Below are 17,705 nucleotides of genomic sequence, written 5' to 3' on the forward strand. Positions count from 1 at the left end.
GTAGGGAAAAGCGTAACTGTGTTATTACATGGTCTAAACAGGAAGAAAATCCTGGTGAACTGTTGAGAGTAAACTGCCTTCTAAATGGTAAATCAGGAAGCAGTGGAAATGCAGTCTGTAAGAAATGTGTAATGCTACAGTACACAACATACACCTGTAACAGACACAAGCTTGTAGTGGACCGGACTCACTGTTCCATTAGCTCTGTACCCGAGAAGTAACTTATTCCTTCCTACTGGAGAACGTCTGATACGAACCTTACAGGTATGGACTGATATGCCAGATTTCACTTATGCCATGTAACTCTGAGTTTCTTACTACATTATAAGAGTCTAATACCTTAAATTCTACATAGCTCTGATTTCTGTAACATTTAGTGTTAACATTAAGTTACGTATTTTGTATATTGCGTGAAAAAAAACAAGATTCCTAAAATTAATTCAGCGTTATGTGTTGTCTTTCAATTCCAGAGACCCTATTTATTATTTTGCATGTAAATAGAAGCTTGTGAATTAATCTGCTTTGTCATCTGCACCACACATTTCCATTGTAGTTCCTCTAAAACAGCGATATTGTCTCTCAATACATCCCTACGAGATGGCAGGTAGGAGAGCCAAACTGAACTGAACCAAACACGTTCTGACAAAAGGAGAGCAGCTCCAACGGACTCATCGTGACTGTCATTCCATTCCCATTCTTTCCAAAACATGGTATTTTCTTAGACTGTTAGAAAATAGATCTGTGTTATTAGATCTGTTGTATTTTCCTTTGTGTACAGTAAAAGTTGCCATTTTACTACACCCAGTGGCCTGTGTCAAAAAGCTTGGGCCTTTTCTTGATAGGGTTAGAACATTTTCAACCCAACTACACATAAATATATTCTGGATTTTTCCTCTAACATGTGCTATGCTGAATTTCCTTGAAGGTACTTCCCCAGCGCTGTCTGTTTAGGTAACGATAAATCTGAACAATCAGTCTGAACGATCGTTGTCCTTCACTGAATTACACTACTTTTTTAAAAAAATATTTTGTTGATAAGTTTAAGGACTCATATTCATCAGTTACATTATTTGATCTGTGTACCACCCCTGGTCTGCTGTGCACATTTATCTTGGTTTTTCAAATTTCCTACAAGTCCACTGTACTTTGCCCTTCTCTTCCAGGTTGGGAACGGTGAGGTTTCGGCTTCCCTCAAGCAGCAGCCCGGCGCAGGGGGAGGGAGCTGCCCTACCCGGTGGGACATACAGTCTGTCTGTGGTGCAGCAAGATCGACGATCTCCAACTGGTGGTGTTGGGATTTCCGAGAACGGTATCAAACCCACTACCCGACTGCTTTATTTCCTCTCTGGTTTGTAAGATCCCCAGCAGAAAAACTAATATAGATATTAAAACCACCAAAGCCACAAACCAGCCCGAATGAATCTTGAAATCCTAGACCTAAGTAAAAGGTAATACCCCAGCTTTCTAATTCTCACTCTCCACGTAATTTTACGTTTAATAAAAGACTGAAGGCAACACTTCGAGCTAGGATTTTAAACTCCTTTTTTCGATATGATTTACCTCAACAAAACCTTTTTCCCAGCTTAAAAGTATTAACTTTTCATTTCTTTGTAAATAAAAACTCTGAACTTCAGCTAAAATAATTTCCAAGGAAATTTGCAGTTAAGATGCTAGACAGTCATGCTCTTTGGAAACAAAAAATTAGATTTTAGGTATGTATCGAATGCAGCTGGCAAGCAGCTTCTCAGAAACATGAAAAATAATGACATGTAAATACAATTAACATTGTAGTCTGTTCTTTACAAGAAAATAAACCTGCTTCTACAAATATTTTTATCCAATCAGACACTTTGCCAGCTTGAGGGCAGTTTCCCTGGCTAACTTCACCACCCATATTGCAAACAGCTTGTTAGCAAAAGCTTTTCAAAGAGTAGATTGTGGGGGGGTTATAGATGTAAAAATATGTTCTATCAAATAAAAAATGATTAGTCAGGCAGAAAAGAAAAATTACTCAGGAAGTTGATCAAATAAAAAAAATGGTGTAAAAATCTGGGATAAACCCATGTAAACACTAAATAAATAAATCTAGGTGCAGAGCTATATTTTTATAGATACATATTGAATAAATACTCATTTCTTAGAGCAGAAGAGCATTTGTGTCAATGGAATCGGCTCAGTTACTCTGCGTTAGCTCTTCACAAACTGATGCCTAAATATCACAATAAGAAAGCGCTCTACAGTTCTGGGTTTTTTTAAATAACGGCTTAGTAGAACAGTTTTAATAAAACACTGACTTTATGTTAACAGAGATACTTTTCCTCTCTGGCTTCCAGTCCTGCTAATCATAACGTACAAGGGGGATGTCTTTTGCACACACATTCAATCAGCGCAGAAGATATTCCCGGGCCAGGGGGAACAAAAGAAAAAGCTTTACAAACATCTTAGTATGAAAACCACTTGAGATTCGCGTGCCTTTTCCTCCCTTCCTAAAACCTGATTTGGGTGTCTGCTCTGCCAGATGCCAGAATTAAACATACCAGTTTGAAGCTCTTCAAGGAATCCACAGTGTTGGCAACCAGTTCTAACGGCTGCCCCAGCAGCTGTGGACTCTGATCGTTACTCCTTTAAACTCCTGCGCAAGAAGATAAGTGAAGGTAGAAAAAGATCACTACTAATGTATCGCAGAATGAAAACAAAGTCCTGTTGTTGTTGTTCCGGCTGTGCACAGCCTCATGGAAAGAAAGTGCCGATAATAAATTAGTTTGCATAGGGCAGGAATTGCCATCAAAATGGAGACATTCGTTCCCTCTCTAAAGAGCAATACAGCACGCAACTAAGCTTTGTTCCTGCTTAGGCGATACATTGTGGGACACGATAACCTAAAAATCAGACACATTAAACGCTTCCAGAATGAAAGTGGCATTCACAAACATACACTGAGTGTTAACCAAAAGAAAAAAAAAACAAACCACAGGTGATTTTTTCTTTTTTGCTGAAAATAGACCTGAGCAAGGATTAAACTGGCTGCAGCCAGGCAGTGGGGGGCTGCTGCAGCTGTGGGACATGACTGCCCTCTGAAGGGCATCCTGTCCGCTGGTGAGGGGCTGGGCACCACAAAGAAGTTCTGTAATGTCAACTGAAAACAGTATTTTATCTCAAACTGCAGGTGTTTGTGTCTTTGAAATGAGACAAAAAAGTCATTTCCCCAAGAGCCTCTGCTGGGTCACTCATCCCCTTGAACTCTCCTTTCCTGAGCTGAAGGAACTAAATATGCACAACACTCGTAACGCTACTGAAGGTCAAATGCGTTTCACTATTTAAAGAAATAACAGCATTTGATTCGATCATTCCATTAGACTTAATTAAACCTGTTTAATTCACTGGCAGCAATTAAGGTAAATAATTATAAAATGTAAAATCACATTGATGTTGGCTTAACCTCAACTCAAAAAAAATGTTCAGAATAAAGATGCAACCGGTGCTTTTCATGTACTCTGTGTTTCAAAAGACTCCCAGTAAGTTACGTGCATCAGGATAAACCTCTAGGTCCTAGTAACTAACTTCTCGGGATAAAAAGGAGTTAACTGCAAGAGCTTTTATAAGATACAGCTAAAAGAGTGTTGGAATATTCTCAGTATCTGTATACTTACACATACTGTAGAGAGTTCATTTATAATTTATTTGGAGACATTAAGGTTAGGTAAAAAAGCTGTAATTAAACATTAGATAGCTATGGGTCTAAGATTACATTTATATATTAAAATCACTGTCCCTACAAAACACAGTAAGGAGATGAACTGGGGAGCATTTCTAGCGAGTCCCTGCACTCTGCACGTGTTCAGCTGGTACAGCGAAGGATGCGTGTTCAGTTGTACATGCGGACAGTAACCGCCCCCTGCAACACACTGATCCTTCACCCTCAGCCTTACATTCGTCACTTAAAGGAAACAATCAAAGTGAAACAGCCACAAGTCACCAGCAAAAGCCCACTGAAGCATTCAAGATTCTTAAAACAACAGTCTTCACCGGGGCTCCCCTGCCTCAGCTTTGAAGCCCCTTTCCCTGGCTGCTGGAGGCCCCTGCCTGGTGGTTTCAAACCTTTCTGCTTCAGCCTCACGAGTTTTAGCTGCCGCAGCTGCAGTGGTCGGGGCAGTTGCGTTGTTGCTAAGCGGTTGTTGTTTTCTTGCGCAGAGGATCAGCTGTTCCGCTCCGTGGAGGGCCAGGCTGCCTCTGATGAAGAGGAGGAGAAGTGGGCAGGAGACAAGCCATCCCAGGCGGCCCAAATGAAGAAAACACCGGCCAAGCTCCCTTGCTGCGGCAGTGGGTAGGTTTCCGAGGTCAACGCGATTTGAGCCCTTTGCAAAGATTCTTCCATGACCTGCAAGCCATGACCATGGCTTGAGTGAGAAGCAGTACTAGTGTATAGCTAAATCAGCAGGGCCCTTTGCCATCCTTTACCGCTCCCAGGAAACAATCTGCTGCATCTACCCTCCTAACCCTGAGTGGTGTCAGCTAGGACACTCCTTTGCGATCTGTGCTGCCCTGCGTTCTGCGGGAATACTGGCTTTCACAAACACAGACCTTCATTGTGAGGTTTCATGAACCTTTCTTTTTTTTTACTATATATAGATGTGATGAAAAAATGTGGAAAAAGCTAATGTCTGTCTTGGAGACCATCAACAGCGATGGCTATGAACCAGCCCCTGCGACGCTCACGGAGAGAGTCATACAGCCAACGGAACAGCTTGGGCTTGAAGGGCATGAAGTGAAAGAACTGGAAACAAGTATGGAAGAGGTAACAGGTGCCAAGAGGAGTGTGGAAGAGTTATTTATGTACCTCTGAGAAGCTGCATGTGTAGACACATTTATGTTTTATTCTGGCCATTCCATGCTTTGTTGCTGATGTTCCTCGCTGTGCCGTTAGTTTGTCAGCTCAAACACCCCATGCTTTCCTGCAACACCCGCATTTCTAGTCTGGTTTCCACCTGAAACTCCGTGTGTTTGGAGAATGAGATGTAGACCAGGCACAGCCAGACAGAAGCTTTTCACACACTATCCTTTATTTAAAAGGTTTAAGGTGTTCACTGATGCTTTGGGACTGATACCAGCGCAGACCAAAGAGCAAGCCACATGTTAACTGTAGGGTTACTATAGGGAGCCTTCAGAGCTTCCTCAGCTGGGAATGAAACATTCCTCATGTCCCAGGACATCCAGCTCCTCTGGGAACACAGTAACTTTCAAGAAATCCCTCCACCTGACTGAGGTGCAGGAGCTCACCTTTCTGGAATCCTTCAGAGGAAATCATCCAGTTTACTCTGGCTGGTTGTCAGGCTTAGACCAATAGACTTATAAATTTAAAAGAAAATTAGTTCCCAGGCTCAGAGCACATTCAGCCTTCCTTCAGCAGAGGTTATAACCACAGCAGATAACAGCCCCAGCGCAGTATCCTGGTAGCCCCATGCGATCTTACTATTTAAATACTGCAAAATTCAGCCATCGAAGGGCTGAAGAGGTAAATACTGGCAAGCTTCCACAAACAGTGCGTCATATGCATTCCTTTGGTCTGCTTTGTCTTGAGGTTCAGTTAGTGCTTGTTCTGTATTTTATACCCATTCTTTAAAAGGAGCATAAAGATTTCAGTAATTCTAGAAAAAATATATTAATCGGTAAACTATTTAAAGTAAAACATTCAGCTTCTTTACACGTTGCCATCCTTTGTTTTTTATCAGTATTTCACATCATCTTCCTCCTTGGCTAAGTAAAATGAAAGAGCTTTCATGTGAGGAACAAAATAAAACCAGAACAAAATCATACTTCTGTCTTACACAATTTGCAGCATTCAGTGACAATTTATTCCTGTAATACTTGTTAGAGCAACGTGAAGCTTCCTGCTAGGCTGCTTAACATCAGCTCACATAAAAAACTCCACATTTACCTACAGGAAGGAAGGTAGTGCCAGTTTTCTTGGGGGTTTTTTTCGTGTCAGAGGTACTCATCTTCTTCTGCAGTATCATATTGCTGCCACCTTAATCTCTGCTGATGGGTGTTAGTTCTGTGCACCTTGTTCAGAAAAGTACCATTATCAATGGATAAATACAAAATTCTGGGACAGAAATGGAATCTGTTGCTCTTGATTTAAAGACAAGCAGGGACGTGAATCAGACACAGTGCCAGCTCACTGCGACATGAACTTAAAATCAGGGGGATGAATCATTTTGAGCCTGTTAGGAATTTATTCTTCAGCCCTTTTATTTAGCCAGTATTTATATCTCATGTGCAGGTATAGGTCGGGGTTTGGTTTGGGGGTTTTTTTGATGGTACAAACCAGACAGACAAGTAATAAGTAATTCTTTTCAAAAAGGTGACTGTTCCTGTAATCACCACAAAGCAAACAGGCTGATTTCCATCGTATTGGGGGAATAAGCACTAATGCCTACTATTAGCACCGTCAGACACTAAAGTGACCTTCTGGAAGGCTGAGTGAGGATCTGGGATTGTTTTTGTTTTTCACTCTGATGACGCTTGTGTTTTAGAGAACTGAAGTTCCTCCCCGTCTACTAAAATCTATTCCATCTATGAAAATTCATTAGGATACAAATTTCCACCAAAAACAAAAGTATGTTAAAGAGTGTGCATATTAAGGCCTTCACCTGTTCCAGTTCAACTCTCTCCTTAGTTATTTCTGAAACTGCAGAAAAGGTAAAGGATTACAACCAAAAAGGGTTAACAGAGCCAGTAAACTTGGCATTTACCCCCCGTGATTTTGTTTCTCAGTGTAATATGAATAAATACATTTAGATTGTGTTTGCAGCAAGAAATTGCAAAGAAGGGTACGTTTCAGAATGGCGGGCACAGTGATGACTGCGGAAGAATCTGACTTTTATTAATAAACCTGAAATCCATCAGTACTCCCAAAGGTCCCAAATCAGTATTTAATGGCGTAATTTTGAGGGAGTGCTTTTCAGGCTCTTTTTAACAACTTGGCCATGTGTGGGCAACAAAGACATTTACTTTTGTAAATGCTGTGGCAGCTTTGTAGGTCAAAATACGTCCCTTTAGGTTTTGCATTGAAACAAAAGCAACATTTCAGAGCCTGAACATTTTTTCACGGGGAGGTCTGAGACGACTGAGAGGTCAGGTCCTCTTTGGAAGGTCCAGGTGTGAGGAGACCCCTCCTGCCCCGGTTGTCTGTAGTGTTCTTAAGTCTTGTTGAATTGGACTTTTCTATGCTTAACTGCAAACCAATGCTCCACCAAGCACATGTGCAGAACCTGAATCTTAGGTTTTTTTCCTTAAGACACTTTTTTTTTAACCAACATTCTTGAAAGAAATTAGCTAATTACCTCCTTGTTTCACTGAAGGTACAGGTGATTGATATGTCGGAGCTGTAAGACAGATACATCGGTGAGGGCGCACAAATTGGTGATGCTTTACAGGGGGTGACAGGAATGCGAATGGTTGGAAAACGGAAATGGTAATGCTAGTATTTTCAGTTCCCGAATGATCTGCCTGCACCTCGCGTTGAGTGAGCTGCCGTTATGCGTAAGAGCAAAGCACGCATTTCCTAGCAACTATTAACTCTTCACCGCATGTAGTACATTAAAGAAATGTACTTCCTTTCAAGAAAATCTTCTGGAGTGAACTGGCGTTTATCAGCTAAGGGGGAAAACAGCTTTGCAGTTATCGGGCAAGAAAGTGAAAAGCTCCAGTGCTTTTAATTTCCTGTGTCATTGTCCAGATGAAAGGCCCATCGCTAGGTGAACTGCAGCAGAAGGTGGAGGAGACCGAATTGTTGAAGATGGAGCTGCAGATGTTGGAGACTGAGAGAGTTAGGCTGTCACTGGTGGAAGAAAAGCTCATGGATGTTTTACAACTTCTTCAACAACTTCGAGACTTGGTATGACAAGCGAGCAGCCCAGAGACTTAAAACTGCTTTTGATAGTGTCCCTTTTTCCAAATGAAAAAGGATATTCTTATTTTCTATTAACTGCAAAGTCCTTTACAGCAGGACACATTTTTACATGTGTGTGCCCTGGGAACTGCCGAGTGATTGCAGAAAGCTTTTAGACCCCTATGACTGACGTTCTAAAGGGTCTAGATCTCCAAGCTCTCATTATCCTTTAAACGAAAATTTGGAGGAAACAAGAAAAACAGAAATGCTAGTAATCAGAAAGACTTGAGAAGATTATTTTTCCTTCCTGACACCGAGTCAGTATTAAAGGATAAACCTCCTTCCTATATACCAATAAGCTGTTTTTTGCAAGAAGTTTCTTGCGCAAGTATAAAAGCTGAGGCAGTAACATCCCAGAAGTGCATGGTCAGTATAGCAGTTTGGTCTTTTAGAAAATAAGTTTCACTCTCCTTCTTGGGAATGCTAGTGGTAAGGGCCGGCCAAAAGATGGGCAAATTGGATAATGTGCAGAACATGGAGTGTGCTGGGAGCTGTACTGGACTGCTGGGAACTCGTTTCGCTGTTAATGACTGAGGGTTCTCCTCAATTTTCAGCAAAGCTCTGCCTCATTTGTGCGAGATGAGAATGCTTCCTCAGATATCTCTGTACTTTGTTTGAAGTATGCTGATATTGCACTGACGACTCCAGGGAACAAGTGCGGTATCTCATAATTCGGTGACTTATTTTAGCACTTGACATAGAAATTCTACTTTCATATCGCAAGTCTGACACTTGCATCGATTACAATCCAGCAAAGGATTAAACTAGGCAAGACTGTGACTGGCAACAAGAGTAAGAACATTTTTTGTCAAGGCTTCAACATGTCATTCACCGGTCAGTTGTACTATTGCAAGTCCTGTCTGCTTAGGAGACAATCCATCGCGCAAGGTGCCATTCTGCAGCGATAATTCACTTCACGTTAATCATTGCTGGAAACATGCCCACCGTGTGCTGCCAGCGCCCGCAGCACCAACAGGGCAATGATGCTGACAGCAGACAAGACCATTTCCAGCATTCCCAGTAGAGGTTAGCAGGGATCACCTGTATCTCTGATGGGATATACTGAGGTGTCTTTTCCCCAGCTTATTCACCTTCCTGTTTTAAATAGCCCAAGCATCTCATCTGCAACAGAAGCTACCGCAAAGCAACAACTGCCCAAAGGCAAATGCATGTCCCGTTAGGACGATCCCAGCCTCCCACTGTGTTGCAGAGGTCATGTGCAATCCCAGCCTGCCTGTTTGCCACCGTGCCCTAGTCCCCGCTGGGGTGGGCAAGCAGAAGGGAGATGACCGGTGTCAGCAAGCAAGGCCAGCATGGCCTGGGCTGCTGGGAGGTACATCATCTTCCTGCCAGCATAGCTTCCATCTATTTCCACTCCTCTTTTCACCCCTTGAAGCTTTAGCCAGAACAATCTGTTCCTGCAGATGCGGGTGCTCTAAGTGCGAATTAAACTGATTGCAAGACCATCTCCCACAAAGCATGCGTTAGTGTCTCGACAGCAAATTGAGAGAGTTTGTTTTTCGAGACACATTAGGTAATGTCCCAACAGATTTCTAACGTAGAACTAGCACTGGAAAAGCCCATCCATTTTTACAATGCTCTCACTTTGGCTGACGTTTACTGCATCTCAGTGTGTAACTAACAGCCACACGGCAGACACAACCTCTTCTAATTTCTTTACACCTCAAATGGTTCCAAACAATTCCTGGAACAGCTGGGTCTGAGGAGCCTCTTTCTGAGATGACACTGTAAAGTTGTCCCCTCACCTTTCCATGCAGGCCTAGGAGAGGACCCAACAAGCTTTTGTGGTGCATGTCCTTGCCATCTCGATTTTAGGCGCACACTCCGGAAAATGCGGTATCTTCTACTGCGTAACTGTTACTTCTTTTTCTACAGCCATATCAAGGAACTGCAGCCCTCCACAAATTGCTATTATTTGAGCAGTATCTAAGATAAAATTCTTGAAAATAAAGCCAGTATCAAGTATTGTGTTATCAGGATTCAGTTTCGTTCTGAAATTTTAATTCTCCAATGCAAATACACTGCTCATAGATTTTGTTCCATACATTTGAACTGGTGAAGGATATATTTGTGCCATAATGTTATTTTGTTTCTTAAAGAACATATCTAAGCGAGCCTTGGGGAAAATCTTGCTGAGCACTTTGGAATCCTGCTGTGACCCCCAACCTGGTAAGAAAATAAATCACAAAGACAAAGAAGCATGAGAAGTGTCCTTTGGGGAAAAACACTAGATAATGAGCAGTTATGAGTAGGAAAAAAGTATTTCAAATACTGGGGGTCAGGCATGGGAGAAAGACTTGGGACAGGCTACCATGCAGGAAGATTACCTATAGAATGTGATGCTTTTTAGTCTGACACACTGGAAACAGGAACACATCCAGGGCTTTTTTTAGCCAAATTTTAATTAGAATTTGGCCTGAGGGGAACATTCCGGTATCCCACTGATGTCCATAGAGGTTCATTGATATGAGAAAGTGGAAAACATGGCCAAGTACTTAAGGAACCTACTTGTCAGGTTTGCTGTCCCACTGCGTGTTGTATTGCTCTGCTGCAACACAAACGAGACATACACAACAGAATATTTCTGTAAAGAAACTGGATCAAGCCTCTGATCCTCTACTAAGAGCGTTTCATGTTCCTCTTATGAAAATTAAACTTGCAAACTGCTCTCCCTTGACAGGGGTCTGGTGTGCCAGAGCTGTCTTTGAAAGACCCATGCAGGGCTCACAGCCTAGAGGTTTCGGTTTGATTAATTTGTTCCTATTAGAGCATTTGCACTTACCCTTAAAGACACGAACATCCTGTGCCCAGCCTAGGAACACATCTTGGAGGGGCTTTTAATAGGCGGACAGTAGTCAAAGACACGATTATAAAAGACTTGATGTGGCCTGAGGATTTAATTTTGGAGAATATTATTAACAGTGATTTAGGGAGAATAACATATAAACCCTTCTGCATTCTGCAGTTTCAAAGCCTTGTTGTTAGTGGCGTCCACGGGGCGCAGGCAGCCCAGAGCTAAGCTGTGCTGTTCCAGCATGGCTGCAGAGGGAGCAGAGGAAAGAAGCAAAGACAGACCCTGTTAGCTTCAGGATGCCAACACAGAGACAAACCGTCTCTGAGCCATAGGTCAGATATTGCTGAGAACAAGAGAAGAGGAGCTGTTAGTATCCACAGCATCCAGTAGGCACCACTACTTCTAGTGCAGAGGAACACTGACTCCAAGGGATGCTTCTGAATGAAAGTCCCTGTCTCTAGTTGCAGCGCAGCTCATCTTCCTAAAAACACACCACCAACAAGCAAAGCGACCATGTGCAGCTCTCTGTCCATTCTGCATCACCATTGCCATCAACCATCTTCTCTTCTTCGATTTTCTGACTGTGCTCTTGATACGATTTAAGCAGCTTTCCCAAGTCTTTGTAGTCAAACATCTTCCTCTTTAAGAAGGTGAAGTGGATGGTTGGATTGGCAACTCTTTATTGTGACGTGAAATAGTCTTTGTTCACAGAGGTGTATAACAGCTCAGCAGGCGCTGAGTGAAGCCAGAGAACCAGTAGAGAAAGTCCTTGAACTCCATTCCACACATTTTTATAGGGACAGGAATTCGTTATTTGGTCTCAAAATGCATGAAATTACATTTCATGGTAATTACTTGAAATGGCACTTATAAAGCAAAGAGCTTGTGTTACAATTGTGAAACTGCTACTTTCTGTCTTTGTTCAAATAAAATTTTGTGATTTTCTTTTGAAAGGAAAAGCTCACCTATTTGAAGTCCTAGACACTCTTTACCATGAGCTGACCGCCTGTGAACTCTTCCAAAGGCAGCCTCTGGAGAAGGCACAGAGCCACCAGTCCTTGTCTAACCCACTGGTCATCTCGTGCTGAGCAGCAGTGCCACCACGAGCCAAAAAACCTTCCTCGTCCATGTAAACACATGATGAATGAGTAAGATTTGTCCAGTTCAACAGAGCCCAATATGGACAAGAATAATCAAATCATTCGGTCATGAGACCAAAGGTTTGCTGCTTCTGGGAAGAGCATCTGTTCCTCAGCTGCCATGAAAGGCCTCCCTTACGTGAACAAGCATCACAGGAGATGAGGATCACAGAGCACTGCCTGTCTCTGATGGAAGCCTGACCGTCCTGGTGTGGTGGCCCTGTAACTGTACCGGTTAACCCAATAAAAATAACTTCAAATACGCTGACCTGACCTGTTTAGATTCACAGCCCTGGCTAAGTACTGGCTGGACACAGTTTCTGCCTGTTGCGATAGCTCAACTCAGAAGCAAAAGGCAGCCCATGCCATCACGGGCAAGTAAATGCTTCCTGAACTGACAAGAGAACTGACAAGAGACAAGAGAACAAGAGAACTGACAAAATGACTGTATGAGAGACATGCCCACACGAGTGTGTGGCGGTAGCACGAGTTTTAAGGGCTCATGTATAAAATATGTTTGTGTGTGTCTGTATCTGTGATTCAAGTATTCACCTTATTTAACTCTGACATTAGAGTTGGTTTTCTCTGCCAAATTTTGTATTTGCAAATATAGAGATGCCTTAGAAACCTGCAGCAGTCTTTCCTGACCACAGTCTTAGATTTTACATAAAAAGTTAAATTTAACTGCCTGAAAAAAGGTACAAAGCAATCCTGTTCCCGGGCTCTCAGGGAAAGAAAGGGTTGCAGCCAACGCATGCAGTGCACAACATCATTCTCTCATTTACTTTCCCTCAATACAACTGCAGAGACATAAAGCGAGGCCCTACTTGCAGCCAGATGAATGTCAAAGGACGGGCTTAATCATGGTGCCACAGAACGTTGTGATCAGCAATAAAACAACTCCTGGGTGCAAAAGTTAAAAAAAAAAAAAAAAGGTTGCTTCCAAGATGCTTTTGCTGTTTCATTCAGCTATCAAACACAGAAACTAAAGACACACAGTTCTGAAATGATCCAACTGAATCAACGTTACTGAGAAAGTGGCAAACAATTGAACAAACTCTGACCGATGCTGTTGTACCTGGGGGGGGAGGGGGCTGGTTTAGCAGGGGAAGTTTCTAAGAAGAGCTGTATGTTTTTAATGTAGATTTTTCATAAAGATACATCAGACAAGACATGTATGCATAGTGCAATATTCACCCTGAAAAAAGAAACCTGTATAGTAGTGTTAAATATACTACTAACATAATACCAAGGATAACATACCATTACTTACTATATACTAAACTATATGCTAATATTATATACTACAGAAAAACTACACACTAAATGTGCAACATTTAGTTTAGATAAAAATTAAATGGAGAAGAAGTTAGCTCTCTGCTTGGCTTCATTTTCTGAGAAAACCAAGAACGACTCTCAGCACGTTTTGTGCAGCTCTCTTGACTTTCCCGGCCATGATGTGTATGTATGAAGAGAGAAAATGCCAGAAAATCGTTGAGTAAGCATGATCTGGGTGTATAGTTAGAAGAAGAAACAGTTCAGAAATAGGATTATAATGCAAGACAGTTGAGACTGGAGGAAGCTTTTGTGAATAAACAGCAGTTAACTGATAGAAGAAGCAGCAAAATCTTCCCTTGCTAAGTTGGCTTCAAATACAACATTTTTCTTTAAGAAATCCGTATGTCAAAATCATTTTGATACAGTGGCATATGCTGATACGATGATTTCCTAATAAAAACTAATTATTTTAACTCCAAAAATTAATTAATATGGAGCAAGTTGCACTTGCAGTATTTCCATAAGAAGAATCTGTTCTTCAGGATGGATCAGGAAACAGTCCTCAGTCCAGTTCTCGATAGAAATCAGAGGCAAAACAAAGCACTCTATTTTGAAAGACCTTCTTTGGCAACTGTAAAAGTTATTTTTTCCTTAAATACTTTTACCTTAGTGTTTTATACTGAGCCTGTCAGCAGTGTGGCAGAGGCTGCTAAGTAGTTCCTGCAAAGCTGTATAAATACGTGATTGGAAACCAATAAGGGAGAAATTCCTAGCTCTGCCTCAAAAGCAGGTGAGCTTCCACAGTGTGGAACGGGTTCAAAAGAGTCTGCGCAGGAATCCTGGGAAGCAAACCCAAATCTCTAGGTTTTCTTAAAGAACTGGCTCCTTAAGTCTAGAGCTGTCTTTTTTCTTTTTTTAATTTCTTACCTTCCTGAGTGGTGCATTTGCTGTCAGATAAACAGCACACCGAAATAGCTAAGCGAGTCTCGTCAGTAGCTTCACCACATTTCAAACGGTAATACAGGAGCAGTTATCACCGCCAGCGGTGTCCAGCCTTTCCTCAGAGGAGTTGCTTGGAGCGCTCCCAGCTCTCCTAACCCCAAGTCCCAAGGAATGTGCCCTTTCTCCTGCTCACACGTCCCCTAGACCTGGCGACCTGGCTCTCACAGGTTTTGCTCATACAGTGTGTGAGCGTTACCTTAGCCTTAGTTCGACATTAGGTCTCCACAAATTGCGATCAGGTTCGCTTTCTTAGCAGTCACCACGTTAATTGATTAATTTTCTATTAAAGCTGCAAACCGACCCTAACAAGGAAGCTGGGCCATTTCCTCCGCTGATCTCCACTGTTATTTCCACAAAACAGGCTTTCTGGTTCGACTTCGTTCTCAAATGAGTTTCTCCTCCCAGCGCCCTCCTCACTTACCTGTGGTGTATTGTTCACCGAGGTAACCTGAGGGTCTGCACACCTCCAGCACCAGTCACACTTTTCGAGGAAAGCTCCCTCCTCCCATTGTTTTTTACTTTCTCTGAGGCATTAGTAAATTAAAGTCTACCTGATATATGAAGTTATTCAGAAATTGTCCAGTTTGTTTTCATTGAAACTCTCTCTGAAGTAACTGGCAGTGGCCACTCGTCACAGGTATGACCCTGACTCACAGACCTCGCACTGAATCAGTGTGGCCATCTCCAGCCACAGCTACTCCAAGAGGTTAATGGCATCTGTACACAGAATCACAGACTCATTGTGGTTGGAAGAGATCCTTAAGATCATCGAGTCCAACTGTTCACCCTGCACTGCCGGGGTCCCTAAACCATGTCCCTCAGCACCATATCTAGATGTCTTTTGAATTCCTCCAGGGATGGCATTCCACCACCTCCCTGGGCAAAAGGAGTTTTTCCTCATGTCCAACCTAAACCTCCTCTGGCGCAACTTGAGGCCATTTCCTCTTGTCCTATTGCTTGTTCCTGGGGCTCCAAACTTTTCTCAGGGAGAAAAGCGTAGAGAGTGTTGTAGAGAGTGATGTAGAGCGTGAGAGGTTGCCCCTGAGTCTCCTTTTCTCTAGGTTAAGCACCTCCAAGTCCGTCAGCTGCTCCTCATAAGACTTGTTCTCTAAACCCTGCACCAGCTTCCTTGCCCTTCTCTGAACCCGCTCCAGCCCCTCAACATCCTTCTTGCAGTGAAGGGCCCAAAACTGGACACAGTGCTCAAGGTGTGGCCTCACCAGTGCCCAGTACGGGGGGACAATCCCTGTCCTGCGCCTGCTGGCCACACCAGGGCTGGTACAAGCCAGGATGCTGTTGGCCTTCTTGGCCACCTGGGCCCACTGTTGGCTCATGTTCATCACACTTCAGGAAGACAATAAATCCTTGGCACAGGTATGTGTAAACTTGCTGAATTAGTTGGAATTAAATATCTTCCCTTTTGTGATACTGTCCATTAAACTCTGACACGGACCTTGCCGTGGCGAAAGGCTGCTCAGATGTCAGTCTGTTTCCGTCTGACTGCTGAGAAGGGAACACTTTCCAACAGGGCTGCGTTGAATAGAATTGCTTGGTTTGAGAGAATGGCAATAAACTTCCACAGCATGTGTGTGACTCATCACATTACCAGCCAAAGGGCCCTTCTTAGATTTATAACTTCACAACTCCTTTAATATTTACATTATTTCATTTGCTTAATAATTTTATGTATAATCCCACGAAATACAAAAGCCACAGAGTGTGTTTCTTAGCCTGAAATTCAATTGAAAATCACCCTTCTTTCCTGAATTGCGCTTGACTTCCAGGAGCTGGGGCTTTCAGAGTGCCTGCGGGGTTTCTGTTGCCCTTCTGTGGCTCCTCCGTAATGCCCCAGCAGAACCAGCCGCCCCCGTTTGCCATGGCACTGTCTGTTACAGGAGCCTGCCTGGTGGCCCTCGGCGGTGGCTGTTGCGGCAGGCAAGCAGACTGAATACGCCTTTCTTCAGGGATGCTACCAGACATTCCTGAGCCCGGCTTCCTCCCCCTGAGCAGCAGGAGGACAGAACCCATGCTCCCCGGCTGTACTGCAGGCCAGCAGAGCTCTGCCCCTTTGGGCTGCCCACGTGTGTATCCACAGAGCATCCTCGGGCTCCCCAGGGGCAATCACTCACCACTGCAGGCCAGCCTGCCAGTAGCTGCTGAAATCCTGGGGAGACTGAGAGAGGCACTTTGCTGGCATTACCTCAGCACACCAAATAGCTCAACTTCATTTTGTCCCCTTGATTTTTAGCAAATCAGTATTTGGCCTTCAGGTTGGAAGTATTGGACACCACATCCGGACTGAGGAACTCAGAAGAGCTTAAAAGAGCTTTCTTTAATGCAGCTCACTCACCTGGTCACTTAGAAGGGGTGTCTGCATTAGAGCAAACCTCCCTAAATCGAGATTCACTTCTTAAATTATGTTAGTTCCTAAAATGGTTATATTTTTCTGAACTCTAATTACTTCAGGCTCTCTGGCTGAAGAACCGTCTTCTAGACTTAAGCCCCTCCCCACTTCCAGAGTGTATTAACAGTAGAACAAAAGAAAAGAATGAAAAGGTTCAGAGGAAGTTCTGGAAATCCTAGCCGGCATATTAAAACAAGTCGCTGGGCATGAAATTCGATTCATGACCAGTTTTTCCTCTTGGCCATACAACTGTCTTTTTGTCCAATGAAATTCCCAAAAGGGCAGTGGAGTGTCAGAATCAGTAGACCGAGGTTCGTCTAAACTTCTACGTGAGACTTGGAGCATGGAATACAGAGAGCTGGTTATTTTTGAGTTAGATCATAGCCTCGTAAATAAAAAAGAACTAACTCGGCATCATACCAGCGCATGCTTCAGAGAATGCGGCGCTTGTACCTCTGCAGCTCAAACTTGTGAAGGAAATAGCTCTTACCTAGTTTAGACTCATTAGAAAATTTTGTTCATGAAGGCTGAACTGCTTCCACACATCATCTGCTTGTGAGCTGACAAGAGCCCGGTGCAACAGTGGGGTACGATGTCTTCCTTAGACACCATGAACCCATAAGGCCACCCACACAAAGACAGCGTAGATGTTCTCCAGCATCCATAGGTCCCCCGCAGCCATGCACAGGCACCCTGTAGGTCCGTTACTCTTGCATTTGCCTTCCTGTGTTGCAGTGAGTGCCATGGATGCCATGACACGGAAATCCACAATCCTGCAAGTCCCTTCTTTCCGTCGCAGCACAGCGCCGGGCCTGCCGCAATGGGGAGGAGCCAGTTCCTCCGTCTGCACTGGGGGGATACACAAGTCCCACTCTGGGGGGGCTACAGAAACAGAGAATTTCTGAAGTCATGGCAGCGCACAGCGTACATAACGAGGCTGGAAGCAGCACAGGGCTGGTCCTACCAAAAGACAGTCTGTGGCAACTAACCTAAAGCTGGCTGCCGTATTTTTCAGAACTCAGACCTCAGTGAGCTCGGCATCTGTCAAGCTTGTAGAACACTGAATCTAACACATCTTTACATACTAACGAGATGAGGCCCAGGAACACTCTTCCT

At 43.3% G+C, this 17,705-nt stretch overlaps 1 protein-coding gene across 1 annotated transcript in view; it reads left to right on the forward strand.

Moving 5' to 3' along the window:
• Positions 1-11,854, forward strand: part of EFCC1 (EF-hand and coiled-coil domain containing 1) — a gene marked incomplete at its 5' end in the record, with an annotated part of 47,743 nt that extends 35,889 nt beyond the window's left edge. The window contains 6 exons of the mRNA XM_010140122.1: positions 1,164-1,309; positions 4,192-4,324; positions 4,630-4,795; positions 7,739-7,897; positions 10,072-10,141; positions 11,721-11,854. Of these exons, the coding sequence (XP_010138424.1) occupies positions 1,164-1,309; positions 4,192-4,324; positions 4,630-4,795; positions 7,739-7,897; positions 10,072-10,141; positions 11,721-11,854 (808 nt within the window). The remainder of the gene's footprint in view (positions 1-1,163; positions 1,310-4,191; positions 4,325-4,629; positions 4,796-7,738; positions 7,898-10,071; positions 10,142-11,720) is intronic.
• Positions 11,855-17,705: the final 5,851 nt, after the last annotated feature.

Source organism: Buceros rhinoceros, unplaced genomic scaffold (assembly GCF_000710305.1).
Source record: "Buceros rhinoceros silvestris isolate BGI_N320 unplaced genomic scaffold, ASM71030v1 scaffold6477, whole genome shotgun sequence".
Classification (NCBI taxonomy): Eukaryota; Metazoa; Chordata; class Aves; order Bucerotiformes; family Bucerotidae; genus Buceros; species Buceros rhinoceros.